Source organism: Callorhinus ursinus, unplaced genomic scaffold, assembly GCF_003265705.2.
Source record: "Callorhinus ursinus isolate GAN/ISIS: 27379988/994484 unplaced genomic scaffold, GSC_fseal_2.0 scaffold33, whole genome shotgun sequence".
Taxonomy (NCBI): Eukaryota; Metazoa; Chordata; class Mammalia; order Carnivora; family Otariidae; genus Callorhinus; species Callorhinus ursinus.
Genome location: NW_027397095.1, coordinates 5,498,449 through 5,518,761, shown reverse-complemented (window position 1 = coordinate 5,518,761; position 20,313 = coordinate 5,498,449). Strand labels below are relative to the sequence as shown.

Sequence of the window (20,313 nt, the reverse complement as noted above, 5' to 3'; positions counted from 1 at the left end):
ATTTTACCTAGTTCCAAACTTTGGTTAATTTTTCTGACACACACTTGTCTTTCTCTGTATAGACTAGTATTCCACACAACAGCCAGAATGGTCATTTTAAACAGGGCATAAAATTAAAATACAAACTCCTTACTATAGCCTACATTATGCTATGTGATTTGACCCCTGCCTGGTTTTCTGACCTCAAATCCTACCACTCCCTCACTCAGGCACTATGTTTTGGCTATACTGACCATACCTTCCATTTCTACAACACAGCAGACTCATTCCCACCCCAGGGCCTATGCAATTATTCTTACTTGTACCTGAAACCATCTTTGCCCATATCTTACCTTGGTTGCCTCCTTCTCATCATGCAAGACTCAGCTTAACTATTACCTCAGAAGACCTAAGTTACCTACTTCTTCCTTCACTCTGTTAGTCTTTCACATTGCCCTTTTACTTTCCTCATAGCAGTCATCACTGTTTATGTTTCTTTGTTTGCCCATATGTTTATTTATGTGTCTCCCCACCATTAAAATGTAAGTGACATGAAAAGATGGGACACAGTTCTAGTCACAGATATCTTTCCAACAACCAGCACAGTATTTAACACATAGTAGGTTCTTCATAAATATCTGTTCAATTCAATGATCTAGAAGACATTCTGAGTTCTAGCCCTGTGTCTGTCACTAACTGGCAACTCTGGCTTAGGGCAAATCCTTTCCTCTCCCTTGAACTTCGACTTTACCATCCAGAAGATGATGGTGTGGAATCAAATTATCTGAGAGGTACTTGCCAGCTTTATAATGCAATGAATCCTTTTATAAATTGATATATATTACAGCCACTTTACAAAAGCAGCAGAGAATAGAGTAGCAGGCATCATCATCATCTCCATCATCTACCACACAGTAAGCATTTATTCACTCTCTGCCAAGCTCTATGCTAAATGTTCAGAATACAACAATTGATTAAAAGAAAAAAACCCATACCCTTTCCTCATGGGGATGGTAATCTAATTTAGTTAGGGAAATAGTCTATATACATGCAAAGCAAAGTAACAATATAAAAGAACCATGCTAATTGTCAAATGGATTGTAAACATAGTAATGATAAATAATAAATAATTTTGATAGCAGGTAAAATTTATTGAGAACTTACTACATACCAGGCACTGGTCTAAAAATGATATGTCAAGTTAGGTAAGACTCACAAAAAGCCTATGAGAAAAGCATTGTTTTTTAAAGCCTTAGGAAATGAGTACTACTTTGATTCACAGACAGTAAGGGCTACTGGATGCAGAAGATCTCACTGAGGACTGAATACAAGCAGTCTTGAAAAAGAAACAGGAGCTGAACTGAGCTGAGCTTCAAGTGAAGAATGGAATTTAGACAACTGAAGAGAAAGAAAGTGGCTATTCCAAGAAGAAAGAACAACCTGAGGCAACACATTGAAAGGGAAATGCATTTTAGCAGTTTCAGGGCATAAGGAGTTAAGTAATTTTACTAGAGTAGAACTGCCTGGTAAAACTGTTAAGAGACAAGTTTGGAAAGGAAGGTGGCAAATGAATCGTAGAGGGCTTTGAATGCCATGCTAAGGAGTGTGGCCTTATTCCTGTGGATACTGACGATCCACTGACATTTTTTGAGAATAGAGTTTCATTTTCAAATAACCATCTAAGGTTAATGTGGCAATGAAGAGACTATCACTAAAATCCAGGTGTGAAGTGGTAAATGTTTGTGTTAGTGTGATTACAATAGGAGAGAGAGAAATTGGAGCTAAAAAAGAAATTAGAGGAAAAATTAACTGTAATTGGCGACTGGCTTGATGTTAGACAAGATGGATATGACAAAGATGACCCCAGTTTTCTAGTTTGGGATATTTTTGACAGAAATAAAAAAAAAAGTCTCAAGGAGTGGGAGATAAAAATGAAAAGTTATAGAAAAACTTCAGGTGCATTTATAAATAACTGAACTATCACCCTGAGAAGACCACAGTAATGTAAATGTCACATTAACTCTGACCTAAATTCAACAGAATAAAGAAAATAGTGACTACATTATTAGGTGCTCCTGAGACATTAAATGACAACTTTGCTGTAACCATTTAGAAAGGCATAAACCCCCACTTGGTGAAGGGTTCATATTTTCTGCTTAGCTGGAAATTGTAAACAGCTAACTATTTTTTATTGTTGTTGTTATGTTCAGGTAGCCACTGTATAGTACATCATTAGTTTTTGATGTAGTGTTCAGTGATTCATTAGTTGCATATAACCCCCAGTGCTCATCACAACGTGTGCCCTCTTTAGTACCCATCACCCTGTAACCTCAACTCCCCCACCCCTCCCCTCTGAAACTCTCAGTTTGTTTCCCGGGGTCCACAGTCTCTCATGGTTCGTGTCCCTCTCTGATTTCTCTCCCTTCAGATTTCCTTCCCTTCCTTCCCTTCCCCTATGGTCTTCCGTGTTATTGCTTATGTTCCACATATGAGTGAAACTATATGATAATTGTCTTTCTCTGCTTGACTTACTTCACTTAGCATAATCCCCTCCAGTTCCATCCATGTCGATGCAAATGGTGGATATTCATCCTTCCTGATGGCTGAGTAATATTCCATTGTATATATGGACCACATCTTCTTTATCCATTCATCTGTTGAAGGGAATTACCCTGATTCCAAAACCAGGCAAAGAGCCCATCAAAAAGGAGAATTACTGACCAATATCTCTGATGAACATGGATGCCAAAATACTCAACAAGATCCTAAGCAATAGGATCCAACAGTACATTAAAAGGATTATACACCACAACCAAGTGGGACTGATTCCTGGGATGCAAGGGTGGATCAACATTCACAAATCAATCAATGTGATAGAGTACATTAATAAAAGAAAAGACAAGAACCATATGATCATCTCAACAGATATAGAAAAAGCATTTGACAAAATGCAACGTCCATTCCTGATTAAAACTCTTCAGAGTATAAGGATAGAGGGAACATTCCTTAACATAAAAACCATCTATGAAAAGCCCACAGCAAATATCATTATCAATGGGGAAAAACAGAGCTTTTCCCTTAAGGTCAGGAACACGACAGGGATGCCCACTCTCACCACTATTGTTCAACATAGTGCTAGAAGTCCTAGCTTCAGCAATCAGACAACAAAAAGAAATCAAATGTATCCAAATTGGCAAAGAAGAAGTCAAACTCTCTTCGCAGATGACATGATACTTTATGTGGAAAACCCAAAAGACTCCACTCCCAAATTACTAGAACTCATACAGAATTCAGCAATGTAGCAGGATACAAAATCAGTGCACAGAAATCAGTTGCTTTTCTATACACTAACAATGTAACTGTAGAAAGAGAAATTAAGGAATCAATTCCATTTACGATAGCACCAAAAACCATAAGATACCTAAGAATAAACCTAACCAAAGAAACTCTAGAAACTATATACTCTAGAAAGTATACTATACTCTAGAAACTCTAGAAACTATACTCTAGAAACTATAAAACACTTATGAAAGAAATTGAGGAAGACACAAAAGGATGGAAAAACATTCCATGCTCATGGATTGGAAGAATAAACACTGTTAAAATGTCTACTCTGCCCAGAGCAATCTACACTTTCAATGTGAACAGCTGTCTAAACCTAAGCAGAGCACATTGGTAGATGAGGATGTTCTACTAATACATGAGATGGCAGATACCTTCCACTTGCCCCCTAGATCTACTCTCCAGCCCTCATCATGCTCTCTGCCTTTTGAAGGTGACCTATATGGACCTTGTTAATTGGCTTCTTTCCCTCTGGCTTCTGGATGGATTTGGCCAGTGTGCTCTACTGTAGATCAGAAGAAAAGAGAAAATAAGGTCAGGGTATTTATTCCTCTGGCTTTCTCCCTGCAAGGTTTCTCTGGCCTGGCTGCATGCCTAATCCAAAGGTCACTACTCCTCTCCAGATAGTTTCCTTTATATAATTCTCTCCTTCCATGTACTGCTAACTGTTCCTTCCTTCATTCCATTGGTCTAGGTGTGGTAATGTCTTCACTCCTACCATTCCTGGGTTATTATACAATCCCTTTCTGTCTCTCTACACCTACACCTCTATAAAAAATCCCTTCATAAACAAATCTTCCATTAATTATGCTAATTTTCCACTTTATTTTAGTTGGAATTTTATCTAAAGAGTAGCCCCCAAAGAAACAGACTTTTGAAATGAGATTCTGAGATTGGTTTGGTCATATTGAAGGAGACCAGGATAACCACACTGTTGGGGAAAAACAGAAATAAGTAATCCATGACATTCAGTGGCATTATAAACATTCGAATTACTACCTATTATAGCCTGGAATGAAGTGCAGGTAGAGGGCAAGGTCTCGGAAGATCAAATAGCCATAGCAATTAGTCCATGAGGGCCTGGACAACATTTCCTTATCAAGGCATTACAACAAACATTGGTGAGGGAGAGCACCATCAACCTTGAAAAGTTCTGTGGTGGCTGTCTTCTTATAGGTTATAGATGATGGTAGGAGATGTTATCGTAGAATTGTGTCTCCCATTCTCAATGGGCATACTCGTTTCCTGAAGTGCTAATGGCAAGATGGTATCATTTAACAATCAGTGATATAGTGAGTGCAATTTATATAAGACCCAAGGACAAAGTGGTAATCAGATTGTTGACCTGCAGGGATCTGTGGTAATGGTGAATTGATCACAGAAGTCTGAAAATGAAATACATGAAGCATACTAACATGGTGCCTGGCATATACAGGCAGCAAAAAAAAACTTGGTCTACTAAGCAGAAACTTAACTCAACTCACTGTAGTGGCAATTCATGGCCTCTCACACAATTCCCAAACATAAGTCCATTCATAGACCTGAAGCCCCTGAGGCCACAGGGATAAACTGTAAATCTTCTCTAAGCTTTTCCCAGAAGTACCTGTGGCCATATACTAGGGAAAAAAGAATACCTGGGGGGCACATGGGGGGCTCAGTCAGTTAAACGACTGACTCTTGGTTTGGGCTCAGGTCATGATCTCATGGGTCATGAGATTGAGCCCCTGAAAGATACAAGGATGGTGATATTTGTCACAACACCACTAAACTTGCCTGTTTGGCTGGTATAAAGACTCAGGTGGGTCTTGGTGAATAATAGTAAATATCATAAATTTAATCACATAGTGATGACAATCACAACTGTGGTTCCAGGTATGATGTCTTTACTAAGTAAAATCAATATTCCCTGCCACCTTGGCACCTGGTATACAGCTATTGACCTGGAAAAGTGCTTTCTTCTCCACCTCAGTTAGTATGGAAAATTATAAGCAGTTAGAATCTACATGGTAGGAGCAATAGTATATCTTCACTGCACTCCAGGGTTGTGTCAATTCTCCTGCTCTCTGTCATAATATAGTCCAGAGGCCCCTTCACATCCTGCTGTTTCATTACATGATACATATGGCCAATGACCTAATGAGCAGGAAGTAACAATATGTCTCTGTAAGATATATATATGCCAGAGGGTAGAAGATAAATTCTGCAAAAGTTCAGGGCTTACTGCATTGGTGATGTTTTTAGAAGGTTCGGTGGTCTGGGATAAGTCTGGATATCTTTTCTACAATAAGAGACAAGTTGCTATACCTTGTAATGCCCACCCTGAAGAAAGAAGCAAAATGCTTGGCAGGCCTCTTTGAATTTCAGAAGCAAATATATTCTACTTTTGGGTGTGCCGTTCCAACACATTTACCAGATAACCCATAAGACTATACTCTGGCTTCTGGTTAGTTTGGCCAATGGAGAGCCCAGAAAGATGATTGGAAGGAGGGAGGGAGGAAGGTGAGGTGAGGTTATCTATTTCCCTGGCTTCCTCCCTGCAAAGTTGCCTTGGTCTCACTGTGCCTCTAGACAGATATAACTGTCCCCCTCATATCAGCCTACTATAATGTGTCTGTCCTTCTGAGTGCCTATAACTATAACTGCTCCCTCCACTTACCCTTTCAACTTAGAAATAGTAACAGCTCCCTTTGTCTTTTTTTAAATTTTATTTTATTATGTTATGTTAGTCATCATAGAGTATATCATTAGTTTTTGATGTAGTGTTCCATGATTCATTATTTGCCCAGTGCTCCATGCAATACATGCTCCCTTTGATACTATTATGCTACCCTTTGTGGGTCCTTTATTTCTACACCTCTGTAAATAGCTAGTTATGAATAGACCCTCTTTAAATTATCCTAATCTGAATGTACCATGTGTTTCCTATTAGCACATATTGACCAACACAATTGGGATGTGGGTTTTACATATGTCCTATATAGACCATATAGTCTAGGTGTCATGGATAAGAGGTTGGGTTCCACAGTCACACTAATCAATGTTCAAATTATAAGCCCACCATTTACTAACCTGTATGACTTTGGGCAATGTTTTTCACCTCTGAGCCTCCGTTTCATCTGCAAAATGGGAGTAATACTAGTATTTACCTCACAGAATTGTTGTGAGGATTAAATAAGGCAATATATGTAAAGTACCTGGCACATTGCCCAACATGACATAAATTTTCAATAATAATATGAGCTATTTTTCTCATTCTTTTTATAGCCCACAGCATTCACAGAGGAGGGAAATACAGTTTGAAAATTAATTAATTAGGGTCCTGTTTACAGTTTTATTGTTAACTCTAATTGCTTATTTGAAATAGTCTCCTGACTTCATTAAAGTAATTATTGCCTGTCAGTAAATGATGGGTTTAAATTTCTGCACATATGCTAGAATTTCACGCATCTTGCACTTCACAGCAGGAACCCAGTCTTAGTCAACACTTTCTTGCTCTGACACCTACACTCAATGCATAGGGTCTTACTTAAGCAAAGATATAATTATCCTTCAAAATAAAAGTATAAACAGGATTGTGTATCTCAGATTTGTTAACTTGCTCCCTTATAGTGAGCATTCTAGTTACATTATTTGTATTGGACTGTCAGCATTACAGCAAGTCATGGTGCAAAATAAGGAACTAGAAGTCTGAGAAACTAAGGCAGGGCTGGGGATAAAGGGAAGGATCCAGACAGAAGAGCTTGCCAGCCCTGGGAAATTACCCAAAAGCATGAGTTCAGGACCAAGTTTGGAGTCAGGAGTAAAGGGCTCAGGTCTTAGAAGCCATAGAAGCCTTAGAAGGATCACGCAAGGAAGAGTAAGGGAATATATCCAATATTTAAGAAATATCTATTCAATACCTACTAGGTGCAAAAATTCATAACAGGTAGTGAGTTAGGTAGGGACATTAGACATAGAAAATGAAAATAAGACAGAGGTCCAAAGTCCAAAATCTAAGCAAATATCCTGAACCTAGACATTTGTAGGAAAAGGCAAGAGTTCAGGAATCCAGACAAGCAAGTGGGGACAGCAACATGGAGTGCTAACAACGAAGACTTTAGTAACTGAAGACAAGTCCTCCCACCCAATCAGGGAGCTTCTCCTATGCTTTCTTCCCTGGGAATGGCGGCCCGCAAGCTCACAAATGAAAGAATATTAACAGTTGCAGGGAACTGGAGGGAAGAATGAGGTTAAAATGAGAGAGGTAAATATATTCCAGTATATATACATAAAATGTACAAGTATAAAAAGTTCATGTTACAAGTCTTCAGTCCTACCCATAAGCCCAACAGTTTTATTGCTTGTCTGTTTTCATTTCCCACATTATATTATTCATAAATTGGAATACACTAAGTCTGATAAAATCAGATGACTTCCTCACCACCAATAAAGGGAAGAGAGAAATATTTGCAGTGGGTTTATGAGACTGCAAAGGGAAATTCTGAACAACATGTCTGTAAAACTAGGGGTAAGATTCCATTCAAGATAGAGAAAAACAGAAATAGGCTGTGGATGACAAAAAAACAGCAACAAAGGACAACAGAAAATGAAACAAAAAGGTTATGTTGTAACCACCCAGCTCAACACTCTATCCCAGGAAGACCTGGGTTATGGGGGTAGAAAGGGGTGAGAAGAGATTAAAAGAGGTAGCCAAATCCTAAAACAAGCTTTCATAATCTTAAAAGGTGCCAATTGGCTTTCTTTTTTGTTTTGTTTGTTTTTTTAAGATTTATTCATTTATTTCAGAGAGAGAGAGAGCACAAGTGGGAGGGACGGAGGGAGAGGGAGAGAGAATCTCAAGCAGACTCCATGCCAAGCACGGAGCCCAATGCAGGGCTCGATCTCATGGCCCCAAGATCACAACCTGAGCCAAAACCAAGAATCGGATGCTTTACTGACTGCATCACCCAGGCACCCCAAAAAGGTGCCAATTGATTTTCTGAAAATTCCAGTGAATTGCCCAAACCAAAAGTGGGGTTCTATTATCCAAATTGCAAATGAATTTTACTTTTTCTCAAAGATAAAAGCTTCTCCAAATATACTTAATTAGCTAATCATATGTATCTAAATGTTTGACAAAAATAATGTACTTATATTTGTCTATGAATAATAGTGAAGTAGTTTACATTATACATGATTTTCAAAATAAATTTGCCCTTCAATATACAATTCCATTGTGTAACCTTGGATAGCCAAGGGTTGACACATGACTTAGGTTGGGTTCCCCCAAAAGCTGACCCTGAGACAAGAATGTGATACAGTGGTGTATTTGGAGGGTGATCCCAGGAAACACTAGAAGGAAAATAGAAAAGTGCTGCAGGGAAGAGAAGGAAGCCAATATAGAGTGATTACTGAGCAGATCACCACTGTGGGTAACTGAAGCTCAAAATCTCCTGAGGGAACCTCTGCAAGATACTGTAGAACATGCCTCAGAGTTATCCCAACTGAAGGGGAGAGAGCTGGGGGTATTTATCTACCAATTCCTATCAGTTCTTGATTGGGGCTGACTTCACTGATTAAGAGAGATATGTTAACTCCCCAGCATACGTCATGCTGGCTCAAGACACCAGAAAAAGAAAAAGTATACAGACAAGTACACGGTGCTTGTAGTTCAAAGCTGTCAGATGTGTGTGGACAGAAATGATGAGTGCCTAGGAGAGAGGAGTGGGGCTCATCAACCAGAATGACTATAACATACACGCAACTTCTCCCAGGTACCTGGAGGATGAAGGAATAAATTAAATGTCATTTTTTTTAAAGATTTTATTTATTTATTCGAGAGAGAGAGAATGAAAGATAGAGAGCACGAGAGGGAAGAGGGTCAGAGGGAGAAGCAGACTCCCCGCTGAGCAGGGAGCCCGATGTGGGACTCGATCCCGGGACTCTAGGATCATGACCTGAGCTGAAGGCAGTCGCTTAACCAACTGAGCCACCCAGACACCCCAAATTAAATGTCATTTTTAAGGCATCATCTAACTGTATTATTCTTTGATTGTATAAAGAAGATATCTAAGATTATTGTGATTACTACAATATACAAATATACATTGGAATAGACTGAATTTTTGTGTCCCCCAAAATTCTTGTGTTGAAACCTGACCCCCAAGGAGATAGTATTAGTAGGTGGGGCATTTGAGGGGTGATTAGGTTATGAGTGTGGAACCCTCATGAATGGGGTTAGTGCCCTTATAAAAGACACCCTAAAGAGTTCCTTCACCCTTTCTGCCATGTGAAGTTATAGCAAGAAAACAGCCATCTATGAAGCAGGAAGAGAGCTCTTACCAGACATTAAATCTACCAGCACCTTGATCTTGGACTTTCCAGCCTCCAGAACTATGAGAAACATTTCTTGTTTAAGCCACTCAGTCCATGATATTTTTGTTATAGCAGCCCAAAGGGACTAAGACACACATATACACATTGATGATACAACTTGGAATTAATAGAAGTTTCAAGAAGGTGAGAAACATGAATGTCTTGTTCACTATCATAACCCCTTGTTCATCTGTGCCCAGTACTACATCGGACACATAGAAGGCTTTTTGATCAATCAATAGTTATTAAACAAATGAAAAATTAGAGAATCATAACCAAAAGTATTCAATTCAGTTCATGTTTATGCTACTCTGGTTGACTAGTCATCTACAACCTTTTGTTTATTTGAAGAGAAGCCTCTTTTCTAGCAGAGGTCAGCTAATAGTCTTTAGAATCACAATTTTCAGTGAGGGAGAGTTCCTCTTTAAGCTAACAAATAACTTTATTTTAATAGCCTGACAGGTTCTTAATTAATTTGCTAATAGCTCTTCCCTGTGTATGATCCTTAACTCCAGTTGAATCTTTAAGCCATAACACAATGTGTGTGTATATCTATGCCACATACAGATATATTTGCATACATATAAATAAACAGGAGACCATTTTTGAAAACAAGTTGATTTTATCTATATCAATTTTCTTTTATGGTACACTCCTAAGTTTTGACAATTGGTTTAGCACAATTTAGCTGCAAGTACTTAAAATATTCTTGAATGTGGAGAAGTAACATAATGCCTTTCCACAAGCTGCAGGAAGAAAGTTCACAAGAAAATTAGGGCAATTTTGTATAGCAACTTGTATATTTACTTATCAACAATCCATTTAATGAAGAGCAGCAAAAAATAGCAGATCCAGTAAGTCCAGAAGCTACAAACACAACACATCCTGTTAAATTCAAAACAATAGCAGTTGAGTAAGCCTGGTCTGTGTTCTAATATTGGAAAAAAATTTTTTAAATCCTAGTTTCCCTACTTCAAACTAGGAGAAACTGTATGCTGATCACATAGGATGTGGTCCTTATCTCCAAATCTCAGCCATCCTAGTGAACTCACTTGTCTTCTGAAGTACTGTCCTGGTCCTGACAGTGAGTCAATTAGTCATCTGTGACTGAGTGCCCAGTGTGAGCTGAACACTGAACTAAACATTACTGAGGGGAGACAAAAGAAACAAGGCCCAGTTCCTGCCTTGAAGAGTTACGACCTGGTTATTTATATAAGACACACATTTTAAAATAATAACCTTTAAAACTGCTTACATCAAGCAGTACCAATTAAAAGTGGCGAGAAGAAGAGTGAAAATGGATTGTGGTTGAAATCTAAAAACCCATAAAATGGGTAGATGGCAAAACAAATGCTTATTGACAAATTTTAAAATAGTTGTACTAGCAAAAGGGTTGCAAATAAGTTACCTCAGATGGAAGCACTTTGTAGACTATTTGGTCAGGCCAGTGTGTTTTTATAAAAATGTGTGCTTAAATGTCTACAGGTTCTATCATGCCCTATTCATGTCATTTCTTGTAGTTTCACATATCTATAATTACTTACTGGCCTGGCCAGTAAAGACACTGGAATTTGCTATCCCTGAATTAGTGGCACATCTTTAAAACTTGGAAAAATGGTTTAAGATATGGTCCATGGGCCAGCAGAAACAGCATTACATGGGAGCTTGTTAGAAATGCAGAACCTCAGGCTCCACCCCACACCTACTGAATCACAATCTAAATTTTAACAAAATATTCATTTGATTTGTATGCACGCTAAAGTTTGAGAACTAGTAGTTTAGGACACATGAAAGAAAACTCTACTTCAGCCAAGAGTAATTAAAAATAGGGACTGTGCTATCCACCAAGTGATAATACACCAGGAAAATAAAACCAGCTTCAAAAATTTGAGATCATATGAACTGAATACAGTGTATCCTTTAAAGCAGTGGTTCTTTTTTATTTTTTTTTAAAGATTTACTTATTTATTTGAGAGAGAGAGAGTGGGGGGAGGGGCAGGAGAATATTTTTTTTTAGATTTTATTTATTTATTTATTTTAAATTTTATTTTATTATGTTATGTTAGTCACCATACAATACATCATTAGTTTTTGATGTAGTGGAGAGAGAATCTTAAGGAGACTCTGTGCTGAGCAGGGAGCCTGACGCAGGGCTGGATCTCAGGACCCTGAGATCAGAATCTGAGCCAAAACCAAGTCAGACACCTAATCAACTGCACCACCTAGGCACCCTAAAGCAGTGCTTCTTGAGCATCAGTGGTCATCAGAATTACCTGAATTGATTGTAGATTTTGCAACCTCAACTCAATTGCAGAAATTTTAAGTACAAACCCTGGGTCCTTTCCACTACCTCCAGTTTCGGTGTTCCCCAACCCTCCCCTTTACCCCAGCCATGATGTTTCTCCATATTTCCCATCTTTACAGCAACAGAAGAGGTTGTGTCTGTTGGAGTTGGGGCAAGTGGAGCAGGGAAGGCTGGGACTATACAGAGAAGCAAGATTTCCACAGGCAGAGATGGAGGCAAAGAATTTCCCAGGAGGAGCAAGGATACAAATACTATAGAACACTGCTTTTCCAATTTTATTATGTATCAGTGTCACCTGGAAAGTTGGTTATAACACAGATTTGGGGGCTCCCATTCTGATTCAGTAGGTCCAAGGTGAGGCCCAAGAATCTGCATTTTGGCCAACATTTCAGCTGATTCTAATGCAGGTTATCAGAGGATCACATTTTGAGAGGAAATATTTGGATCCACTGCTTCAGTAGCACAACGCTTTACACAGATGGAATGTTATACCTGTTAGCTCTGGTTTAAACGGGAGAAGTGAACTCTTTCCTTATGATGGACAAGGGTGAATGAACAGCCCTCTAAAATAGTTTTTAAATAAAGGATGCAACTGCTACGAGAGAGGCCTGAGGTGGAGTTTCAGAAACTAGTCATTTATTCCAGATTTCCAACTTTTTTTTTTTTGCAAAAAAAAGTAAAGAAGATTTTATTTATTTGACAGAGACACAGTGAGAGAGGGAACACAAGCAGAGGGAGTGGGAGAGGGAGAAGCAGGCTTCCCGCCGAGCAGGGAGCCCGATGCAGGGCTCAATCCCAGGACCCTGGGATCATGACCTGAGCCAAAGGCAGACACTTAACGATTGAGCCACACAGGCACCCCCAACTTCTTTCCTAACACCTAAAAGTAGAACCTCCTATTGGTTTCCCACGGATGACCTGTTATTTTGCCCACTCTACAGCAGCTTTTTAAGTTGCTTTTCTTATCTGAATCTTTACTTTGCCCCAGGCCAGAAAACCTCCACATTGTTGTCAGTTCCTTTTTTTTTTTTTTTTTTTCAATCTGATCATGGTTCTTCCCTGCTTAAGAACCTTGTGACAAAAGTTCTCAAATTGCTATGTGCACTGCCTAGGAGCTTTTTTTTTTTTAAGATTTTATTTGTTTATTTTTAGAGAAAGAGCAGGAGAGAAGGGCAGAGGGAGACAGAGAATCTTAAGCAGACTCGTGCTAAGTGCAGAACCCTGCATGGGGCTCCATCTCATGATGCTAAGATCATGACCTGAGCCAAAGTCAAGAGTTGGATGCCTAACGGACTGAGCCACCCAGGTGCCCCGCCTAGGAGCTTATTTTTAAAATGCAGCTTCTTGGGCAAGACTCCCTTCTCCCCCCTGCACACCTGCATGCACATACATGCAATTTTAATTCTGTATAGTTAGGATAGGGTTAAGGAATAAGCACTGTAACAAGCTCTCCAAGTAATCCTGATGCAAACTCTGGATAGACCAATGCTCATAAATCCATGCAGGTTGTATCCCAGGAACCATTTGCATTGTTCACTGGGGCCTTGAGGAGACACCATTAAATTCTTAGGACTTTCAAGCTTTGTGGAGGATGCATAGGGGAGATTCAGGAAATCCCACACACTTGGAGATTCCTGATCAGGATAGCAGTGTGATAAAAACATTGAAAGTGATTATTTGAAAAACTAACATGTAAGCACAACCAGTGACCAGATGGGATTAGAGACTCAGAAGAACTAAGCAGAAGGTGAGGAGCTACAGAGATAAAAATCAATGGGTCTCCTAATAGAGTACCTTAGTTTCAGTCTTCTCTTTTTTCTTTTTTGTTTTGTTTTGTTTGTTGCTTTCAAGAACTCTAATCAGAGTGGAATCCTGAAAAATATGGCTGGAAAGAAATAACCAAAAGCCTTCCTCAGAAAAGGAATGGCCATATCTCAGGGATCAGTGGTTTTGTGAGAATCCAGGCCCAATGTGTGCAGCCATGCTCCATTCTCCTGCACTTTTAAGTCAGAGGGGAAAAGGTTTAGAAAAAGAAAGGTAATAAGAAAGAACAAGCAAGGAGCAAAGCAGAAAATACGTGCAGTGCCTCGGGGATTGACAGGGGGGCTGGCGGGGAGTAACAGATGAGGATTTAGAGGAGGGTATTTTTTTTAATTGAGTAAGGAAATAATTCCACAGCATTAAGTGCCACATCACACCAGACACTGAGCAGAGCAGCCCATCCCAATAACGCATGCCATATGGGGAGTTAGAAGCCAAGGGTGCCTGGTGCCCCCGGCTCAGAGAAAAGGCTACCTTTCAGAAGCTGCTAATTTTGCAGGCCACCTGGGGTTCTTTCACTGCAGCATCCCCTGGGACCTGAGACTGCACTGTTTCCCCCAGCAAGGGTTGGTGGCTGTATCTAGCATAGTGAGATTTTGCAAACTACATGTTTCAGTGCAGCCAACAATGAGGCAGTCAGTGTGCTTAAAGGGAAGAGTGCACTGCTTACAGTCTTTGAGGCAGTAAATCCACTTTATCAGAAATTTCCACTAATAAAACCTAATTTCAAGGATATTCATAATGCCCCTACTAATGTCCCTCCCTGCAACTGTCTTGGACTTTCTAGTATTACACTTCAATCAATAAGGAATAGAACACTGCTGTGAACTTATCCTTCTATTCACACTTTTCCTCTCTCACACACACACACCACACTCAGACCTCATTCTAAAACACCTCTGTCCTGTGTGCCATTAAATCAAGCACAGAGGTGAGTGATTGCAAATCTGATAACTGAGTCCAGCCTAATATATTAGTGGGCACTAATGGCTGAATGACCACACATATGTATGTCACATTAGTAGTATAGTGGTTAGAAGTCAAACAGAAATGGGTTTTGATGCCAGTTCTATCCCCTATTAGCTAACTGACCTTGAGCTAGTCATTCAGTCACTATGTACCTCTATTTTCTCATCTGCAAACCAGGGAGATAATAGTATAGATCTCAGAGGTTTTGCCAGTATTAAATGGGATGATGTATATATAGCATTTAGCACAGAACCCATATATAGCAAATGTCCAATAATTTTTAGCCATTTTGATGTTACTACTGATAAAACTCCTCTCTAGGACTGTTGGAGTTTCAGCAGGGAAGTTGTAGAGATACATTAGCAATGGGAATTCTGGGTATTAGGGAGAGGTGGTTAAGGAGAGATGAACTTGGGACCTTGTTTATTCCAGCACACCCAGAAAAGAACTCATGAGACATCCTGGATGTAGCTTAGATACCTATTAGTGTTTCCATCTCCTGGCCACAAACTGGGATTATACTGGGGCCAAATGGTCTCCTTCATATGAAAGGAAAGAAAGGGGGCCTAAAGAAAACACAAGGTAGGACCACTCTGGTCCTTTGTATTGCTCATTGTGCTATTTTTGGAATTATGTCCTCACAGTATGTCTCTGTTTTTCACTCCTTGCCAGAACCAAATTCCAATTAGGTGTTCATGAACAGTAGGAATTCTGCTGCAGAGAATAAAATAATTGTGACATGTTTGTTTAAAAGCTGATTTTTACTTAATAAACCATTTGTTCGGGATAAACTTGTGCCATACATAAAATTCTTCTATAGATCAATCAGAAAGTTTAAAGGTCCAAAGCAATATCTACGTTTAGACAACCCTTATAATAATGGTAGAGTATACATTTTTAACATGTCAGACTACAAGAGCAGCAGCTGATTAAGTATCTAATTAAACTTTCACTCTGGGCAGCCAAGAAATGCCCTAAACCTCAGCTATCAAAGTGATTAGCTAGGGAAGACTAGTACAGTGCAAGATATCTGCATGGGCAACATGAATAAACAAGCAAACTATAAACATACAGGGATCAAAGAGGGAATCAGAAGGGATCTATCTTCTGGAGAGAAGACACTGCACCCCGTAGGTGAAGTGATCAATAGACCCTTTAGACAAAACCAGCATGTCACAAGGTCAGGCACAGAGGCCTAAGCAATGTACTAATAATTCTTCAGGGGCATTTATCCCACCAACTCCATTCTAATCTTGGGTTAGGTTTATTATAATTAAATTAATTACCATAATTAAATTAATCTGGACAATTAAATAATACTAATGAGAGAGGAGGCAATGATCCAGATTTATTTAGTTTGACCAAAACCAGGAGCCATTTCCTCTATAGCCATGGCATCTAGAATCCTGGGGTAAGAAATGCAAATGAAATCAGAGAACAGACACTGACCTAGAAGAACCTATGACAATATTATCAACACAATGCAAACGCCACATCATAAATGTTTAACATTTACACTTCAAGCATATTTCAAGGAGAGAGGCTTTCACAAAGATTTTACAGGCCCCACTTCCCCAGTCCCCTTCCACTAAATATGTCCCCCTCCCAGATACAACAGACTTATGACCAAGGGGTGGTGGTGGAGGAAAGATCACAGGAGATAGTATAAATTAGTTGGTGTTGCAAATTTCAATTTTTGCCCTTGGTTGTCTCTGATACCATCTTTTCCCTGGTCTTTTTCTCATCCATTGATTTTCAAACTAGGCCATGACAGGACTCCTCTTTGTTACCCATGCCAAAATTCAAAAATTCTAAATTCTTAAGGAAAGATGGCGGAGGAGTGGGGACCCTATTTCAACTGGTCCCCGAAATTGAGCTGGATATCTACCAGACCACTCTGAGCACCCACAAAACCAGCCTGAGATGTAAGAAGATCTGGATCTCTACAAACAGAATATCGCAGGCGATTGGTTTCGAGGTAGGAAGCTGGGAGCCCTGATTCCGCAGGCAGATATCAGAGGATAAACAGCAGCGGGAGAGAGGGTGGCTGTGGGGATCCTACAACGCTGGTGAGTGACAGCCTTGCACACTGGGGACAGGCCACAGACTGGAAGACCAGTAGCAGCCGGGGAAAGGACTTCAGGGCAGCCCCCGGGGTGGAAACACGGAGTGGCGGGGTCACGCCGCGCGTGCAACCTGGGGGTGGCTGGCAGTTTTAGAAGCACAAAGGGCAGAGACGTGCCCCGACCTGGAGGCAGGACAGGGAGCGCTGCGGAGGGGCTCACAACCCAGGACGCAGCAGTTTATAGCAGCACAGACAGAAACAGAGACAGTGTGGCCTGGAGAGCTCCCTGAAGAACAGACTGCAGTCTCTCTGCTCTGAGGCAGAGGGTTGTAAACTGTCTCTTCTGCTCTGACTCAAGGAAGAGACGCGGAAAGCCTCCAGGGAAAGCCACCAGAGAACAAAAGCCCCCAAAACTGATTCCCACTGAGCCCAACCCCCGCCACAGGGGGGCAGGGCAACTCTGCCCAAACAGGGTTGACTGAGTAACAGCACAGCAGGCCCCTTCCCCAGGAGAGGGGCTGGGAAAACAAGAGGCCAGCAACCCTAAGGTCCCAAGAAAACAGGTGCATCTTGCTTGGGTTCTGGTCAATAATTTGGACTCTATACATTCCCTCAAACACCCATCAACAGAATGACTAGGAGGAGGAGCCCCCAAAATAGAAAAGACTCAGAGATTATGACTTATGCCGCAGATTTACAATGCATGCAGACATAACCAAGATGTCAGAGATGGAATTCAGGCTAGCAATTGTGAAGACAATAGCTAGGATGGAGAAATCAATTAATGGCAACATAGAGTCTCTAAGGGCAGAAATGAAAGATGAATTGTCAGAACTTAAAAATGCTATCAGTGAGATCCAATCCAATCTAGATAATCTAACAGCTAAGGTAACTGAGGCAGAAGAACGAATAAGCGACCTGGAAAACAATATAAAAGATAAAAAGGGAAAAGAGGAGGCCAGGGAAAAACAACTCAGAATCCACGAAAATAGAATCAGAGAAATAAGAGACACCATGAAGCGTTCCAATGTCAGAATAATTGGAATCCTGGAGGGAGTGGAGAGAGAGAGAGAGGACTAGAAGATGTATTCGAGCAAATCATAGCTGAGAACTTCCCTAATCTGGGGAATGAAACAAACATTCATGTCCTAGAGGCAGAGAGGACCCCTCCCAAGATCAAGGAAAACAGGCCAACACCCCGGCATGTAATAGTAAAACTTGCAAATCTTAGAACCAAGGAAACCATCTTAAGGGCAGTTAGGGGACAGAGATTCCCTACGTACAGAGGGAGGAACATCAGACTAACGTCACACCTATCCACAGAGACCTGGCAAGCCAGAAAGGCCTGGCAAGACATATTCAGGGTACTAAACGAGAAGTACATGCAGCCAAGAATACTTTATCCGGCAAGGCTTTCATTTAGAATGGATGGAGAGATGCAGAGCTTCCATGACCAGCAGAAACTGAAAGAATATGTGACCACTAAGCCGGCCCTGCAAGAAATATTAAGGGGGGTTCTATAAAAGGAGAAAGATCCCAAGAGTGATATACAACAGAAATTTACAGGGACGATCTATAAAAACAACGTCTACACAGGCAACATGACAACAATAAATTCATATCTTTCAATAATCACTCTCAACGTGAATGGCCTAAATGCTCCCATAAAACGGCACAGGGTGGCAGATTGGATAAAAAGACAGGACCCATCCATATGCTGCCTACAAGAGACTCATTTTGAACCTAAAGATACATCCAGACTGAAAGTGAAGGGATGGAGATCCATCTTCCATGCCAGCGGACCTCAAAAGAAAGCTGGGGTAGCAATTCTTATATCAGACAAATTAGATTTTAAACTAAAGTCTGTAGTTAGAGACACAGAAGGACACTATATCATTCTTAATGGGTCTATCCAACAAGAAGATCTAACAATTGTAAATATCTGTGCCCCCAACATGGGAGCAGCCGTCTACATAAGCCAACTGTTAACCAAAATAAAGAGTCATATTGATAACAACATGTTAATTGTAGAAGACCTCAATACTCCACTCTCAGCAATGGACAGATCATCTACGCAGAAAATCAACAAGGAAACAAGAGCTTTGAATGATACACTGGGCCAGATGGACCTCACAGATATTTACAGAACATTCCACCCTAAAACAACAGAATACTCATTCTTCTCGAGTGCACATGGAACTTCCTCCAGAATAGACCACATACTGGGTCACAAATCAGGTCTCAACTGATACCAAAAGATTGAGATTATTCCCTGCATATTCTCAGACCACAATGCTTTAAAACTGGAACTCAATCACAAGAAAAAATTTAGCAGAAATTCAAACACTTGGGAGCTAAAGACCACTCTGCTCAAGAATGTTTGGGTCTGGAGGCGCCTGGGTGGTTCAGTTGTTAAGCGTCTGCCTTCAGCTCAGATCATGATCCCAGGGTCCTGGAATTGAGCCCTGCATCGGGTTCCCTGCTCAGCGGGAAGCCTGCTTCTCCCTCTCCCTCTCCTCCCGGCTTGTGTTCCCTCTCTTGCTGTGTCTCTCTCTGTCAAATAAATAAAACCTTTAAAAAAAAAAAAAGAATGTTTGGGTCTACCAGGAAATCAAAGAAGAACTTAAACAATTCATGGAAATCAATGAGAATGAAAACACATCAGTCCAAAACCTATGGGATACTGCAAAGGCAGTCCTAAGGGGGAAATACATAGCCATCCAAGCCTCACTCAAAAAAATAGAAAAATCCCGAATTCACCAACTAACTCTATACCTTAAAGAACTAGAGAAAAAGGCTTTTGGCTTTCAGCTTGGGGAGGCAAAGTTGCAACTTTCTTCGGTCGTCCCGAATCCAGGTTCATCCAACACCAGCCACCTCTGCCATGCCACCTGAGTTCGACCCCAACGAGATCAAAGTCATGAACCTGAGGTGTACCGGTGGCAAAGTCGGTGTCACGTCTGCCCTGGCCCCAAAGATCGGCCCTCTGGGTCTGTCTCCAAAAAAGGTTGGTGATGACATCGCCAAGGCAACCGGTGATTGGAAGGGTCTAAGGATTACGGTGAAACTGACCATTCAGAACAGAAAGGCCCAGATTGAGGTGGTACCTTCTGCCTCTGCCCTGATTATCAAAGCCCTCAAGGAACCACCAAGAGATAGAAAGAAACAGAAAAACATTAAGCACAGTGGAAATATCACTTTTGATGAGATTGTCAATATTGCCCGACAGATGCGACACCGATCTTTAGCCAGAGAACTCTCTGGAACCATTAAAGAAATCCTGGGGACTGCCCAGTCTATGGGCTGCAATGTTGATGGCCGCCACCCTCAGGACATCATAGATGACATCAACAGTGGTGCAGTGGAATGCCCAGCTAGTTAACTACAAAGGAAAATGTTTCAATAAAGGATCATTTGACAACCAAAAAAAAAAAAAAAAAAACTAGAGAAAAACAAATGATGCCTAAGCCATGCATTA

At 40.5% G+C, this 20,313-nt stretch overlaps 1 protein-coding gene across 1 annotated transcript; it reads left to right on the top strand.

The window, feature by feature from the left end:
- Positions 1-19,655: 19,655 nt before the first annotated feature.
- Positions 19,656-20,259, top strand: LOC112809308 (large ribosomal subunit protein uL11-like). Its single transcript, XM_073879092.1, has one exon. It carries the CDS (start codon positions 19,720-19,722, stop codon positions 20,215-20,217), a length of 498 nt encoding a protein of 165 aa, XP_073735193.1. The 5' UTR covers positions 19,656-19,719; the 3' UTR covers positions 20,218-20,259.
- The last annotated feature ends 54 nt before the right edge of the window (positions 20,260-20,313 follow it).

Excerpts from the sequence above, each read along its gene's own strand:
- LOC112809308 (XM_073879092.1), top strand. The coding sequence starts at position 19,720 with ATGCCACCTGAGTTCGACCCCAACGAGATCAAAGTCATGAACCTGAGG.